We start from the raw sequence: 16515 nt of genomic DNA, 5'->3' as shown, positions 1-16515 counted from the left end.
AAAAATAACATGCATTTTGTATGATCTCTCTTATTTTGTTAAAATTATTCACATTTTCAGATTCTGCAAGGGGTTCCCCGAACAATATATGACATTGTATATATATATATATATATATATATATATATATATATATATATATATATATATATATATGTATATTGCTATCAAATTTCTAACAGAGTATCCGTTTTTCATACATAATACATATATAATGCGTACATCAAAATGCAGTGATTCCTAAATGCATTTGTTGCATTTAAAACAATTGATTTTGGTTTTTACTGTTTTAGAAAATTGTATAGAATTGTCTAGAATATCATCCATTTATCTGTTACCATTCATAATATGAAATGCATCAAAATTGTATTTCACTGGTATTGATACTGATTACGTTTTGGTATTCTGAAATTTTGTTTTCATATTCAAGTGGGACAAGAAAAGTAAAAAAAATAACTCCCTGAGAGAGAATGTGAAACAGAAAAAGTTTCAGCTTGTCTCCAGCACTCTTGCGATCGCAGCGCAGCGTTCGGGCCAGCTTATCTGCCTGAATGATGAAACCTCATCATCTGTGGTAACTCTGTGTTCTTAGCGCCATTCGACAGGGGAGCAGATCTCTCGCTGTGCGCCAAAGAGCTCACTTTCCTCGTCTCTCACTGCTCGCAGCTCCTCACCTGCTGAGGTCTGGGATGAGAAGCTCCTGCCACAGCCCTTCTGCTGACTACACTACTGTCTTTCTCTGAATCTGGAGCATGTGCGTGATGCTGAGCTGGTTTATTGTGGCACTCCCATTTGCTTCCTGTTACAGTGAAATGGCTTTAGTACTACATTTAGCGTTTTAATGTGGAAATTGGTTAATCTGTGATCACTTGCTATCACGGTGTAGAAAACGAGATACTCATATTTTAAAGTAGTTGAGGTCAACATTAAAGTAAACCAAGTCTAGTTTAATTTAAAGAACTATTTTCCATTTCAGTTCAAATGAACCTCAGTCAACAACATTTGTGACCTAATGTTGATTACCACAAAAATAATTTCTACTCGTTCCTCTTTTTCTTTTATAAAGGAATTTTTGAGGGGGACCAGAAGATTTAAAAGCAGAAATGTGAGGCATAAAATCACTTCTGTTAAAACGTGTGTATTATTTCAGCTGTAGTTGTTTAAAAAATCTTTTACAGTTGTTTTACCATTTAGAGCATTGCATTGTCATGGAGACAAAATTGTACAATTGTATATAATTTTACGTATTTATAAGTGACTTTCCACACTAAAATCATGTTAACAAACATTATTTACATCAGGGTTTATACAGACACTACTTTATGAAAATCCAGGACTTTTTCCAACACTTTATACAATACCAAGACTTTATACAGTACATACATTTTTCACAATTGAATTTTTATCACATCCTTTTTGTCCTTCATAGAAGGATTTACATTTACATTTATGTAGCAGATTTTGGCTTTTGGCAGATACTTTTATCCAAAGCGACTTACATTGTGCCACAGGAACCAGAATTATATATAACAGAATTTCAATGAAAGAAATAAACATATATAATACATCCATTACAGTATAATATAAACTGTACAGAATAAATACATTCTCAGGACAGAATATAAACTAAAGAATCACTATAAAAGAATATTATATAGACATTTAACTGTTATACAAAGTAGGCTAAATAAATGCAACACCATAAAACAGTTACAGCATTTAGGCCCGCTATTAAAGCTTCAGTTGAACTTTAAAGCAAATGTTGAACCTGAATAACTTTATCAGATATATCTTGTATCAGAGGTATTCAAAATTTTGTTATTGTTGCTTCTACTAAGTTTTATTTTCTCTATTTTTTTTTTTTCATCTTGTGCATGCAAACCACATGTACCTTTTCTTTTTTTAATTTCCAGCACTTTTAAGCAGAATTTTCCAATCAGTTTTGCAGGTCCTCTAGCCTTTAAAATTTCTAAAAGCTAAATTCAAGCAATTTAAGAACTTTATGCGAACCCTGTTATATTTACTTATTTAGCTTCTACTCAACACTCTGTAGACAAACAGTTTTTGATTAACCATGAAAGAAAAATGGATGAAAAATTGCAGCACCTCTAATAACACATTTGATATTAGCTAGTATACGGAGATAATCTGAATGGCGTTATTCAGTGGGTTGGCTTGGTGCTTTACACATTTACTCTGTGCTATTAAACTGCAAAGTTACAGGAGTTCAGTGATTTTTACGTAGCCCGCATGGGGGTTAGAGCCCATAATGGAAATGTTAACACTTGGTTTAATAAGATTTTCAGAAATGTAATGAACTTCTCTATTTGTGACAGCAGAGCTTCATTAGCGGTGTAAATACTCCTACTCCAGAGAATGAAGTCACCATGCGTAACATGAAACACAACAGTAATCCTATAATAAGTAGACTTAGGGCTGTGAGATTTGTCTTTTAAATGCCATCGTTTGCGGCGGTTTTAATAACCTAAGAAAATTTCGTATAAGTTTGTGTGTCTATTTCAATAGTGCTAGTGAATGTCTGAAATGCCATCGGGCTGATGCCAAAGCCTGTTTGCTGTACTTACAGCAGTTCACAGTGGCACGAAAGTCATTGCTTTTTCAAGAAATATGTTTCTATGGTGAGTTATTTCACTGTTACTGATGGCAGCGGTTGATGATCTTGACAGCACTGGAATTGTCCCTTCTTTCAACCCCAGGTTTTATCAGGCCCTGCAGTAGAAACGTTTACCGAATTGTCTTATTTTTTTTATTTTTTTTTACCCCAGCAGTAAAAGCCCATAGATTTTCTCAAACCAAATTTGACTTCACCTCATGGACGTTTCAACGACCCTTTGACTGATTTTCTGCAGAGGAAGAATAATTCTCGACTGCCAAATTTTAGTCTGTCTCACTTGAAACTGCTGAGCGTGCACTAGTGTGTGTGTGTTTTTCATACTTACGGATGTTCATTACTGCAAGGACAAGTAATGATGTGCCCACTCTTCCTGACATGCTGAGAAACACTTTTCATGCTATAGATGTGCTGTTTGTCTGGATTCCATCTCATCAAAGGACGCTCCATCTGCCTCTTTGAATCTCTTTGGTAATGTCATTTTCACAGATTATCATACATTAACATACATTTCTGATTTTCTCCATTGAAAAAGTGCAGAGCAGAAATTCTCCATGCTTACATCTCTGTTCTGAGCCTGGGAATCGTGGCAGCCTCGGCTACAAATTGCACCATCACCATTCTTGACATGATTTATTTCGTTTATTGTTCAGCATTTTTGTTCATTTACACTTCTCCTCATAAGTTTCATTTTGTAGCACCCTGATGATGCTATTTGACATTGACTTGTAATCCTGTTCTATAGACTATAAAAGACTATCCTGATCAAACACACAATTAAAGACCGTTAAGGACAACACATAATTAATCATTATAAATAATAATACAAATATGTACTACTCCATTTAAAAGTTTGGAGTTGGTAAGATTGTAATCTCCTAAAAAATTTTTTTTTTTTTTTTTTTTTTTTAATACAAACATTGGCCTATATGCCCGGGCTGTTAGCAGTGTTTATTGGCTATGGCCAAGAGTTGTGGCCACAAGCCTTTAGCAAAGTTCAATGGCCATGAGAGATGCTAGAAATGGAGTGGTGTCTACATCTCATAACAAGCCCTCAGAGGCATGAAAAATGATCTTGTTTATTTTAAGGACTAAACTTTTAGAAGTGCTGCTCAAATATCAACAAGGGGCTATGTACAGTACAAAGTCAGAATCCACTAGCTATGTGAAAACAAAATAGTACTTCTGTTTTATAATTTAAAAAAAAAATGAATATCTGTCTGTTGGTCTATCTTTCAATCGGTCTGTCTGTTTGTCTGTCAGTCGTTCTGTGAGTTTGTCTGTTGGACATTCTGTTTGTCTGTAGTATTTATCTGCAATTATGTCAACCTGTCATTCAATCTGTCCATCTATAGTTTTGTCTGTCCGTCATTCTGTCATTCTGTCTGTCCATTTATCGTGCTGTTGTTCTGTCTCTTCGTCTGCCTGTGTATCGTTCTGCCATTCTATCTGTCTGTCTATCATTCTGTCTGTAGTATCTGTTTATTGTCTCTCATATACTATCTGTCTGTCGTTCTTTCGTTCTATCTGTCCATCTGCCATTCTGCCTGCTCATTTGATTAAAATACTAAATTAAAAGATTATGGTTAAATTTAAAGGTCAAGTTCTTGTCTAGCTGTTGCACTCAGCAGATTACCTTTTACAAAACTTCTCTTTCAGTCTCTTTTGTTTCCAGTCACAAGATCTGATTTACAGTAAACCTGAATGAATTAAAACGTCTGTTCTAGTGGAAATCTGTGACATGTCTTTTGTCCTGCACGTTCTGTATGTCTATTCATAACAATGGGAGAAAACAGTTCATAATCATCATAACAGCGATGGCACCATTTGAAAATCTGGATCACTTTACTATCCTACTGCAAGAAATAGTATAAAACAGAGCAGTTTTTTTTTTCTTTTATATCAAAGATTTCATGTCTGTGAATAAAAAGATTACTGTGTTCCTTATCAGTTGAATAAGCACTTATATTATGCATAGAAAAATGTAAAAAAGGCAGAACTTTTTATGCCTTGTAGCTTGTCATGAAAAGCATAAAAAATGTCTTTTGTGGTTTCAACACTATGTGCTTAATAGCACTGGCAAGGAAACGACGAGAGTGTCACGCCATTCATACATATTGAAATGCAGATTATTTACATAATTTTCTCCACAAAATAAGTTTTTTGCACACAGGTAGGGCTCTTCACAGGGTACATCTAATTCTCTAATGCAGTTAAATTATTGTTGCTTTATCATCACCTCTGTAAAAGCAGATGCATATGTGAAGCTTTTGGTCTGCTGTTAACATTGATGGCGAAATGTCTGCCCATTAGCTTGTTTGAGTTTCTTTTAGAAAAGTGGCTTCATATTGACTAGACATATCTTAAAACCTGACGTACATTTTTTCCTGTGTACATTGATTTCAGTGATATTTCATATTGTTAAGGTAATGCGGGTACTCTTATTTTGGTTCATTGCCTCAAGCTATAGCTGGCATGTGACCTTTTTAGAAATAATTTAATGACAAAAATCCACTGAGGTTGGGTAGGTTCTTTGAGAGGTTATATATTGCTTGTCGTGATTTAATGCCAGTGAAAAAGAATGGCAGCCATGTGAGATTTATAGAGTTGTGTTTATTTTATTTTATTTATTTATTTATTTATTTTTTTTCATTTTCACATATAAATTCATTATCAATGCCCTGCACACATCTGTTCAGCTTACTGTTGTTTTTTTTCTTCATGCCTCTGGCGCTTTGAGCTTGGCCCTTGGCCGTCTGTACTCTTGAACACTTAACAATTCTGAAGGCCTCAGATCAGCTCTTAATGTCTTAATAGAGCAAGGAACAATGGCTGAATATTAAAAGGATGCTATCTGGCACAAGGGATAAAATTATGAGATTTGTTTCCCACTTCGGTGCCCAAGCAAGACCTTGTATCTGTCCATCACTGTCCCTTCATAGCATCATAATAAGCACTATCTTTTTTCTTCTTCTTGAAATTCCACTATTTTTTCCCCACAGCTTTTCTTAATAGTTATAAGACTTTTTTTTTTCATGAGTACTCTTCCTTATTCTTTTTGTTGTTCTCTTTCTTATTTTTTTATTTTTGTGGCAATGATGTATAGGGTTGTGTATTGTTTGAATTTTATCAATTCCGATTCCAATTCTGCTTATTGATTCTGATTCTTTTCGATTCCCAGTTTCGATTCCAATGTGATTAAATAATGATATCAAACATTTATCCTGTGTCTCTTTTTTGCAAACCATTTATTGGAGCTGAATACCATGAACAAAAATCAACAGGCTACAATTCTGAAGATAAAACATTAGACAGCTAAACAAAATCACATGCAATTTATGAATTAATGATTCAATGACTCAAGATGTACTTGTTTCATTACTGGATGAATCCGTGTTCTTGAACGAATCTCTTGTATGATTCAAAGACAAACACATTTTAACAGCCCCTTTTCGCCACCTACTGGTGTAACAATGTAATCGATAAATCTTCATTTGAAGTGTCAAATTACTTTCAAAAGGTGATTTACTCTATTTTAAGCGCTACCGTATAGGGATGTTCATTTCGGTTATTTTTCCTAACCGACAACCGACGCTCGTTATCCGATTGTTAACCGTTAACTGACAAGATTATTTTAAATTAAAATTGAATTAAATTACAAAGGACATACAAACAAAAAAATTAATGACACTAATTTTATATCATTGTAACTTTGCTTTCCATACACTTTAAGTACTTCTTCATATACCACAGCAAAAACTATAGTCTGAGAAAGTTCAAACATGATTAAAGGCAAGTGAACAGTCAGTAAAAAAATGGCGCCAAAATGTCTCAAAGGCTGAACAGGATTTGGGGTGAATTTCAAGGGCTTTAGGATGGGGTGACTCTTATATTGTTAACAGCAATGAGAGATGGCAGAATCACTGCTTCAATTGTGCCTGGAACCGCAGCGTGTTTTGTATTTTTCAAAGGTCAAGAGGGTCTCCATTCTGCACAACCACACGGTGACACACACAGCACTTCTGCCATCCTCAGCTGATGATCTGAAGATAAAATTGCTTTCCTGAGCTGGTTACGTTCAATCAAAAATTCTGTGTGTATGTGTCTGTTCAAACATGAGGAGATGCGAAAGACGAATCAACGTCTGAAACGTGTCTCTCTGTGTGTGCGTGCGCTTTGCACGTGTGCGGCAGAATGGAAGATACGCTGTGCGAGATGCGGCTTGTGCGCGCGCTTCAGGTGTGAGTCAGACATCAAGACGAGACAGCAAAGAGTTGTTTTCTGCAACTTATTGCACTTAACTCTTTTTAACGTCAAGCAATTCTCTGCTATATGCGTCGAACTAAAACTTTGACCTTTTGCAACGTTTTGATTTAAGTAGCCTATTATTAAAATGATTCAGATATCGCACGCCCTTGCGATATGCATATTGCGATATTTACATTTGCGATATTGCGATAATTTCTATATATCGTGCAGCCCTACTGTGTGGCTGAAAAGACTGTGAAGCGGTTTCATTCATGACAGACAGCTGCTCGCTCTCTTTAGGTCAACGGCAGTGCAAACACAGATTAAATTTCAAGGGTTTTAGGACGGGGTGACCCTTATATTGTTAACAGCAATGAGAGATGGCAGAATCACTGCTTCAATTGTGCCTGGAACCGCAGCGTGTTTTGTATTTTTCAAAGGTCAAGAGGGTCTCCATTCTGCACAACCACACGGTGACACACACAGCACTTCTGCCATCCTCAGCTGATGATCTGAAGATAAAATTGCTTTCCTGAGCTGGTTACGTTCAATCAAAATTATTAAAATGATTCAGATATCGCACTCCCTTGCGATATGCATATTGCGATATTTACATTTGCGATATTGCGATAATTTCTATATATCGTGCAGCCCTACTGTGTGGCTGAAAAGACTGTGAAGCGGTTTCATTCATGACAGACAGCTGCTCGCTCTCTTTAGGTCAACGGCAGTGCAAACACAGATTAAACGCTGCATAGACGAACCACGTGATCACAACATTGTGATCGCACATGTCAAAGGTTGAGGAATGAAACCGACGAATCGTAATTTAGGAATAGAATCACGTTGGTGTTTGAATCGTGTTTGCGATCTTTAACGATCTATTAAATTAAAGTGCTTTGTCATGTTGGTGGTGACACCTCTCTTGCAACATGTTTAGCTATCACAGATATTATACTTAGCTTTTTTGGCTTCTGATCGCAAATGTAGCCAAACTTTGGAGCGCTTGGTCCGGTCCTCACAGATGAAGAAAAAAAAGCACATAGGAATCGATAGGCGGAATCGAAATTTTTATTTGACAACAAGTATCCGATTCTTGACCTTAAGTATCCGATTCTGGAATCGGAATCGATTTTCGATTCCCAACCCTAATGATGTATGGATTGATCATGATTAGCAAAGTCGAATAGTTTTACATTATCACATGCTTTAGTAATTGTATATGTAGTCCCTTTCCCATCCTCAAGATTGTTTAAAAAATGAGATACAGATCTTTGAATTCATTCATTTTAAAGCTTTGTTGCTGACAGCTAGATGTCTTAGGCCGTTTTCTCTCATCTTATGTTGTTTTTGTGTCTCGCGTCATGTGCTTCTGTTTTTTTTTTAAGACATTGTGTTACGTTTAAAAATAGTTTAGAAACATTCTGTTTAAATCCATTGCTCTCCATAGCTGTTATGTGGCTTTTAGTTGTTCAGGTGAAATATTTACTAGTCAGTTTAAAAGAAAATATGTAATTGTGCTCGTTTTTGTTGCATTGCTGCTTATATTGTAGATTGGCTCATTTATGATAATTACCTGTTCATTTTCTCATTTGTAATTTGCATTCGATAAAAGTGTCTGTAAATGTACTTTTGTACTATTTCACTTACACTGAAGTTTTTTTGCCAGTAATGATTTTGCCTTAAGATTTAAAGTACTTTCAAAAGAAGTTCATAGTTAAGGCTATTTAATTGCCATTCAGATTGCTTATACAGCCTAAAACTAACATGAAACTAGAGAGGGAAAAAAGATTTGAAGTAGCTGTATAGCAGCATGTTTAATCATGCCTTAATGGACTGGTCATTATATTCTCAGAGGGTGCAGGGTTTAGTCACAGCAGGATTAGCTCATAATTCAGTCTGTCTGCATTAGTCCAAGAATTCCCAGCTAATTATGCTCAAACATGGATTTGAATACAAGCTCCACAAATATTCATTTTACAGTTCCCTGTGGTATCAGTAATAGATTTCAGAGAATCCTCGCACTTTGTTCCTTCCCCCAAAAAAAAAATTTTATAATTATAATAGCTTTTATGGTCTTCCAAGGCGTTTTTACATAAACTCCAGTAATGGCATTGCAGACATAATGATTGTGTTTGCCTGAAAAGTGGCTTTATTTTGATTTATATGAGTGCCATCGTCGTGACATCACACTGTGCTGTTAGATGTTTTTTTGTCAACTTTTTTGATAAAAAAATAAGCTTTGAAAGGGATGAAGAATGGCAGCTCTGTTAACAATGTATATTTGGTATTAATTGTAATGTATAATGTACCCTGAATAGTGCTGCACAGGTTGGTTGGGCTAATTCATTAAGTGCTACCAGACCTGCTAAATGACATGACATCAGTATATTTTCCATTATAGGCTTTAACGCCATGTGGGCTACTGAAATGTTGACACTTGGCTTAATAAGTTTTTCAGGAATGTAATGAACTCCTCGATTTGTGACAGCAGAGCTTCATTAGTGGTGTAAATACTCCTGCCATGGTATCAGTAATAGATTTAACACCTAAAAAAAAAAGTTTTGTTATACTCAGATTCCATGGTTCACCAAGGCATCTTCACAAAAACCTATGGTAATGGCTGTGAGAAGAGATATTATGATTGTTTGGTGTTCTATTGATTTAAATGAAGGTGCTTTTTTTCAATTTAAGGCAGGCTATTACATACAAACTGTGGTAATGCAAAAACAAATAACATTTCAGTATTTATTGTGTGGTGATGATTTATCAACCTTTAAAAAACTTGAGCTGTCCCGCAGTTGTCATTTCCACCACACTAAAGAAAAATGGAGGAATATTTTTGAAATTAGCTATGAAATTAGCATTCACAAGACTAAGAACATAAGTGACTTTTTATTTATTTATACACTGTCCACCACAGAATGCGTGTTATTTCAGTATAATTTGAAATATGATGGAAATTACTTTTTCTTCATATTGGAAATTTTTGAAAAATATGACACCTGTAATGTATGTACATCGACTGTTGGACATTGTCAGTAGACAAATAAACTAATCTGAGTGTGTGTTTTAACCTGCTTTATTTGATGTCTACAGGACCAAAAGTGGCCGTAGGTGAAGAATCACCCTGGAGTTCTATTGTCTATGACTTTATTGGCATCACTTTGATGGAAATAACATCAGTCACTCCATTTATAATCATTGTACTGGCACATACATTAAATCTGATTTGTTTACAAATAGCCTGAAAATACCTGCTGACTAATTATGAAATAGTAGGTTTGCAAGTATGAGCCCTGTTACAGATTGAAGTTCTTTTTTCCCTCCATCTTTATTCTGTTGTTCAGCTTATTTTTCCCTCTGTGTAATAACAGTGTTCATGATGCACTTGTTACGGTGCTCTAGAGGCTGAGCAGAGCTGCTGTTCTTCTGATGACATAAATATTCATGGACTGCACGAGATGGTAGAAATTAAATTGATTCGTACCTCATCATCATTATCCGACTACGAATCATGGCTAGGGGAAGCAGAGGAGCGTTTTCATTTATTTATTGTGAAATGGGAATGATTTTAATTTTATTCAAATAATTTGAATTTCAAGCAGTCTGTGGACGGCATTCTCATGATAGTGCGGTAAAAGGAGGAAGCATAAAGTGCTCTTGTACAGGAAATGGACCACTCAACACTGTTGAAAAAAAAATCCCATTTCAGAGAAACCATCTGCTTTATCTGAACAGTGTGGGGCTGTTATTATATGTATGTATATGCGTGTGTGTGTGTGTGTGTGTGTAAAATTCTTAAACATATAAAATTCAGCATTGTCAACACAGGAAAGAAATTACTTTTTAAAATGTATATGAAAATAGAAAAAGGGTTATTTTTACATTTTGCAGCAATGTTTCACAATATAACTGTTTTTACTGTATTTTTGAGCAAATAAATGGTGAATTGGTAAGCATACGACATTTATTTCAAAAGCATAAAAAAAATCTTAATTCCAAATGTGTGTGTGTGTGTGTGCGCGTGTGTGTGTGGTCACTGGATTTTCACTAGTGATTTGTGTATCTTTCTGTCCATCCTGCTGTCAGAGGGTCTTGTGTTGTTGAGTTTGAACGTAACCAGCTCAGAAAAGCAATTTTATCTTCAGATCATCAGCTGAGGATGGCAGAAGTGCTGTGTGTGTCACCGTGTGGTTGTGCAGAATGGAGACCCTCTTGACCTTTGAAAAATACAAAACACGCTGCGGTTCCAGGCACAATTGAAGCAGTGATTCTGCCATCTCTCATTGCTGTTAACAATATAAGGGTCACCCCGTCCTAAAACCCTTGAAATTCACCCCAAATCCTGTTCACCCTTTGAGACATTTTGGGGCCATTTTTTTCAGCTGAGGTCACCATGGCTTTGTGCAAGATCATCTGCAAAGGGAAGCCGGGACGGTTGGCCTCTGCTTTGTCCTGATTTTCACAGTAACCCCTGGAAGTCCTCTAAAAATCATTTGAAAAGATAATATTAAAATCTTATTTAACAGGATAAAGGCCACATTTCAATTCAAGCTCAGTAAGATCAGCCACAACATCTAATTGAAAGTACTGCGTCAAAGTGATTATTGGATTCCATAGCAACTAGCAATAAAAATAGCAAGATAAGCAGTGGATGAGTGGCTTGCTCCTTGCTTGCAGTTGCTCTGTGGAAATAGACTCATTGTTCATTGCTGTGCTGATGTGTATTGATGTAATTGCTACTGTAATTGCTGTATGATTATCTCTTTACTTACAGCTTGGTGTAGTGTAAACTTGATTTATGTGCTTCACTAGACCCCCAAAAGGACCATAGGGATGTCTGAAAAGGGGCCAATTAAAATTAATTACATATATTGATAATAGCTGAGAAAAGTCTCCATATGATCTTCATTCAAAGACATTGCAATATTTTAATGAAGACAATGAATAGACGACACAAAGTCGCTTTAGATGTCAACATTTTGTCAATGTTTTATTTTTAGATTTTTCTTTATTCTTCTTCTTTTATTTTTGACAAAAACATTGCTTGCTTTTAAAATTTTTATTCAAAGTATCCTGAAAAAAAAATTATCACATTTTCCATAAAAATATCAAGCAGCACAACTGTTTTTAACATTAATGATAATAATGAGAAATGTTTCTTGAGCAGCAAATCAGCGGATTAGAATCATTTCTGAAGATTCAAAGTTCAAAGAAGCAAAAATTCAGCTTTGCCATTACAGAAATAAATTGCACTTTAAAATTTTGAATTTAGTACTTAGAATTTCAAAATAGAAATTATTTTAAATCATAATATTTCAGAATTTTTCTGTTTTCCTATGTCTTGATCAAATAAATCCAGTCTTGGTGAGCATAAGAGGCTTCTTTCAAAAACATAAAATCTTTCAGACCCTGAACTTTTGAATGGTAGCATATTCACAATGAATCCCACTTAAACTAACATGTTGTTTTGGCATTCCTAGAGTGAATAAGTTGCAGAGGTGCAATGGCCACTGCAGGTATTTCCTGTTGTCTTGGCTTCTGTCTGCAGGAGTGTGAGTTCTGGATGAGTCAGAGTTGCGGTGTTTGGAGTTGTCTGTGCTCCAGACTGCTGTTTTTTTTATATGAAATGTAACCATTTTCCTGTCTTTCCACACACCGCTTCTGTCTCCCTCACTGCTGGTGTTCATGTTCTCTCCTAACTGTTATTTTTCTCTCAGAGATATTGCACTGTGATATTGCTTCGCCCTGGTATCATTCTTATTTTGTTTCTCTATTTCAGAACTAAGCTCGGAGAACGTGCGCACATGCTTTCAGATCATCAATGCCTACATTTATCTCTCGGCTACAGATTTCTTACAGGTAGGAGAAAAAAGACTTCAAATAAGAAGACATTCAAAGATGGGAATGGCTGTGTGAACATAACCTTATTTGCACTTTCTCAAAAGATGAATGTGGCATAAATCAGAACAGACTAGTGTGTGACGCTTCCGTTTGGGATATTTTTTATAATGAGTGACTTCTACAGGGTTGTTTTTGTTTGCAGGACCTTTTAAGCTCCATAATAAAAAAAATACAATTCTATGCAACTTTTTAGATTTTGTGTACATAACGGTAAGTAAATGAACAAAGTGTGTAACAGGATGGAAATAATATGTAACGTTATCTCAACTGAAGATTTTGACTTGTTTTGGTATTTTTAACCATCTTCTGAAAATTTGACATTACACTAAGTATTTTTTTTAACAAAGCATTATTTAAATTAAAGTCGGACAAATCCTCAGAATTCATCGCATTCATTGCTAATACTTGATGTTTATGTTGTCATTTTCCCATAAAAAAAGTTTGTTGTTTTTTGGATGATGATGTTATTTGCCTGGAAACTGGTTGTTGTTAATTAAAAGGACACCACAATACATTAACAGGATTAAAAGTGACTTTGAGGTCTCAGGAACAATCAATTAATCATAAATTTATTATGATGAAAGAACATTAACTAAAGATTTTCCTTAGTTTTTTTTTTTTTTTAATACACTTCAGTATTTTAATGTTTTATTGAAGCGATAAGCCCTAAGATGTTAGAGCAACTAAGCAGGGGCGTAGTTTGTGTGTGTGTTTGTGGGGGGGGGGTAAAAGTTATCAGCACAATATGACTGAAGCACAGTTCTTTTAATTGTGCACGAACAGCACGAATCACCATGTACTCTGCACGCATTCACCAGCGCGCTCAAAAAATGTGATAAGATTTGAGTGAGCCATTCCCATTGTGAAGCTGATGGTAAAATGTGTGATCTATTTGAATTCTATTGAGAAATTGCCACTTTAAAATGCTATGGTGAAAGTCGAACATTATCTAAAAAAGGCACATGAACCAAAAAGAGGAGAAAACATAATCTTGCACCAGCACTAACATATATTAAAATCTTTTTAAACTACTCATGACCGCCTTTACTAGAATTTATCACGTTTTATTGTAGGCTTATTTATTGTGGTCAATTTTGGCTAACTTAAGGGAATAGATTTTTCCCTGTAGATTTATATTACAAATGTGCCATGTTGTAGCTGTTGTTTCTAAATGTGCAAGCTGTTGTTTTTCATAACAAATGCTATATAGAATAATAATAATAAAAAAAGTAATTATTGGCCTGGTAATGATTAATAGGCTAGCCTTATTATAACAAATGCTACAGTAAAGAACTATGGTACATTTTCATAAGAGCAAGTACAAGTCAGAATCGAGAGCCATGTGTAAAATGGGTTCTAATGATGAGTGATGGAAAAACCTGGCCTTCAGATAATCCAAGAGATGGCATAGATTAAATCATTAAGAGCCTGATGTACTGTTAACGAGTAAGAAATAAGCAATATCAATATAAGAAAATGTTATGTTAGATTGACTCCCTGTGGCATGTTGAATTAGAACATTCTGTCAAACTATAGCCTATAAGTGCCCTACATAATATGACCTATGTAAACAAATAATTGATAACTAGGATGTTACTTGATTGCAGTTATGTTATCAACCAACTTTGCATGTGTGGATGATAGTGCAAAAGACTGATGTAATAAGGTCACAAGTGTATGTTATTTTACAATGTCTTCAGCCAGTCGTAACCAAGGACTGGAACTATTCGTCTTATAACCAGTATATTAAGACATATTTGATGTACAGCATGACAGAAATGATTGTGCTCTGTTTTTACAATGTGGTCATCTCTCTCTAGAACTATGCTGAAGCCCTTTGCAGATCTTTCTATGAACTGCTGAGAGACATCACTACAGAAGGCCAAGTCCAGGTTCTGAAGGTACGACTCAATCCTTAACGTTCTTTCTCAAACAGCCCGATCCATCCTTCCCCACAAGGCTCTTTTGTGCTCGTCTTCTTGACACTCTGTTCTGAAATAAAGTGCCCCGGCACTGCTGTGGAATAATGACTAGAAAACACATTCCTCAACCCTGTCGTTTTGGTTTTGAGTAGACCACAGTTAGCTCAGCTTTTTTTTGAAGACCTTCTCGACTTCGCTCGCTTTAGCTAATGCACTCAAGTTCTTAGATCTGACAGAAGAGGCGTGCTTTTTTACACTGTTTCCACACCAAGATTTGGGGCAGATTTTTACTTTGAAGAAATTATGAAAGGGCTACGTGCAGGACCCCAATATTTTATTAACTTATTTTCAACCATTTTAATTCCTTCATTTAACGATGTGACCTCTTGGACCTTTTGTAGCACATATAATTATCATACAGGGGTCATACGGCTGAAGCCTGTCTGATGTGGGCTTCAAAGCGAGGTTCTTGTCCGCACTGCAGTTCCGGTGCTCTGGAGGCGTGGGGGACAGCATTGTGGAACGGCTGCCAGGATGCTGCCATTAGAGATAAAGCTTTTCGTTTTGGCTTCCAGCTGCTCCTTCATAGGTTAGCAGATGCTCATCTGAGACCCCAAGCCAATTTGGAGCATGAAACGCGCCCTGCGCCTCCGCAGAAAAAGCTGGAGTGCTAGAAAAAGCGACATTACCAGAGATTTTGGATATTTGTGTTTATATTAGTGTCGTATTGTGACGGCATCATTGTTCTGTTATCTCTTCAGGGAATTGTGAAACTTTTCTAATTAACTTTAGTCATTTTTCTCCCTCGATCCTAAGTAGCGTGGAGCGCAGGTGTGTGCGCACATTTTACGCCCTCTGCGTCTTCCATTGTGCCAACAGGCAGCATCTTTCCACCAGAGTGAAGGCAACTTTAATTAGAAAAAAACGAGCCCAAGGTTATCTGAGACATACATGTGTATTTTTTGACAGTTTGATAGAAAGATTTGTTTTGTGCCTTTTGATGGTGAGAATCTGCGTGTACAAGATGTCTGTTGAAAATAAAAAGTATGGTATGCTGGAGGAAAAATCTACAGCATTCTCAAACTGTTTAGATTGGTTGATTGTTACTGAATCCTTGTATATTATACTTTCAGAACCATTTTTGGTGTTGAAGCTGCGGATTCGGGTGACGTTTTAGCTCATCCGCGCATCACTAGTCCCCACCATATCTTATTTGTTGTCTTTTACCAGCAGCCATATCACCCTGTAGCCCAAGACTGGTTAACCACTGAAGCTAAGCAGGGTTGAGCCTGGTCAGTACCTGGATGGGAGACCTCCTGGGAAAACTAGGTTGCAGCTGGAAGAGGTGTTAGTGAGGCCAGCAGGGGGTGCTCACCCTGTGGTCTCTGTGGGTCCTTGTGCCCCAGTATAGTGACGGGGACACGATACTGTCAACAAGCACCGTCCTTCGGATGAGACGTTAAACCGAGGTCCTGACTCTCTGTGGTCATTAAAAATCCCAAGATGTATATCCAAATTATATTAAAAGCATTTGTCAAGTTGAATGAAATGACTTTATTTATTGCTCTCCAGTTAAAATTAAGTTGCCTCTTTATTGTAGTAGCCTACATATTATTGCCTTTAAGTGTACACATGCCAACCAAAATCATAAAAAAATGCCCCCCAAAATATCTGTGTAAATGGTTCAATAGATTAACTATGCAGAAAATTCATTATAGTTTCATAAAGTTTAAAGGGGTCATATGATGCTGCTAAAAAGAACATTATTTTGTGTATTTGGTGTAATGAAATGTGTTTATGCGGTTT

At 36.0% G+C, this 16515-nt stretch overlaps 1 protein-coding gene across 1 annotated transcript in view; it reads left to right on the top strand.

The window, feature by feature from the left end:
- The window catches only part of ipo11 (importin 11), a 174434-nt gene that overhangs the window by 114788 nt on the left and 43131 nt on the right, over positions 1-16515 (top strand). Inside the window, exons 24-25 of the mRNA XM_016516984.1 lie at positions 12666-12745; positions 14608-14688. Of these exons, the coding sequence (XP_016372470.1) occupies positions 12666-12745; positions 14608-14688 (161 nt within the window). The remainder of the gene's footprint in view (positions 1-12665; positions 12746-14607; positions 14689-16515) is intronic.

Source organism: Sinocyclocheilus rhinocerous, unplaced genomic scaffold (assembly GCF_001515625.1).
Source record: "Sinocyclocheilus rhinocerous isolate Xijiao unplaced genomic scaffold, SAMN03320098_v1.1 scaffold988, whole genome shotgun sequence".
Lineage (NCBI taxonomy): Eukaryota > Metazoa > Chordata > Actinopteri > Cypriniformes > Cyprinidae > Sinocyclocheilus > Sinocyclocheilus rhinocerous.
This window is presented reverse-complemented; position numbering and strand designations above follow the sequence as displayed.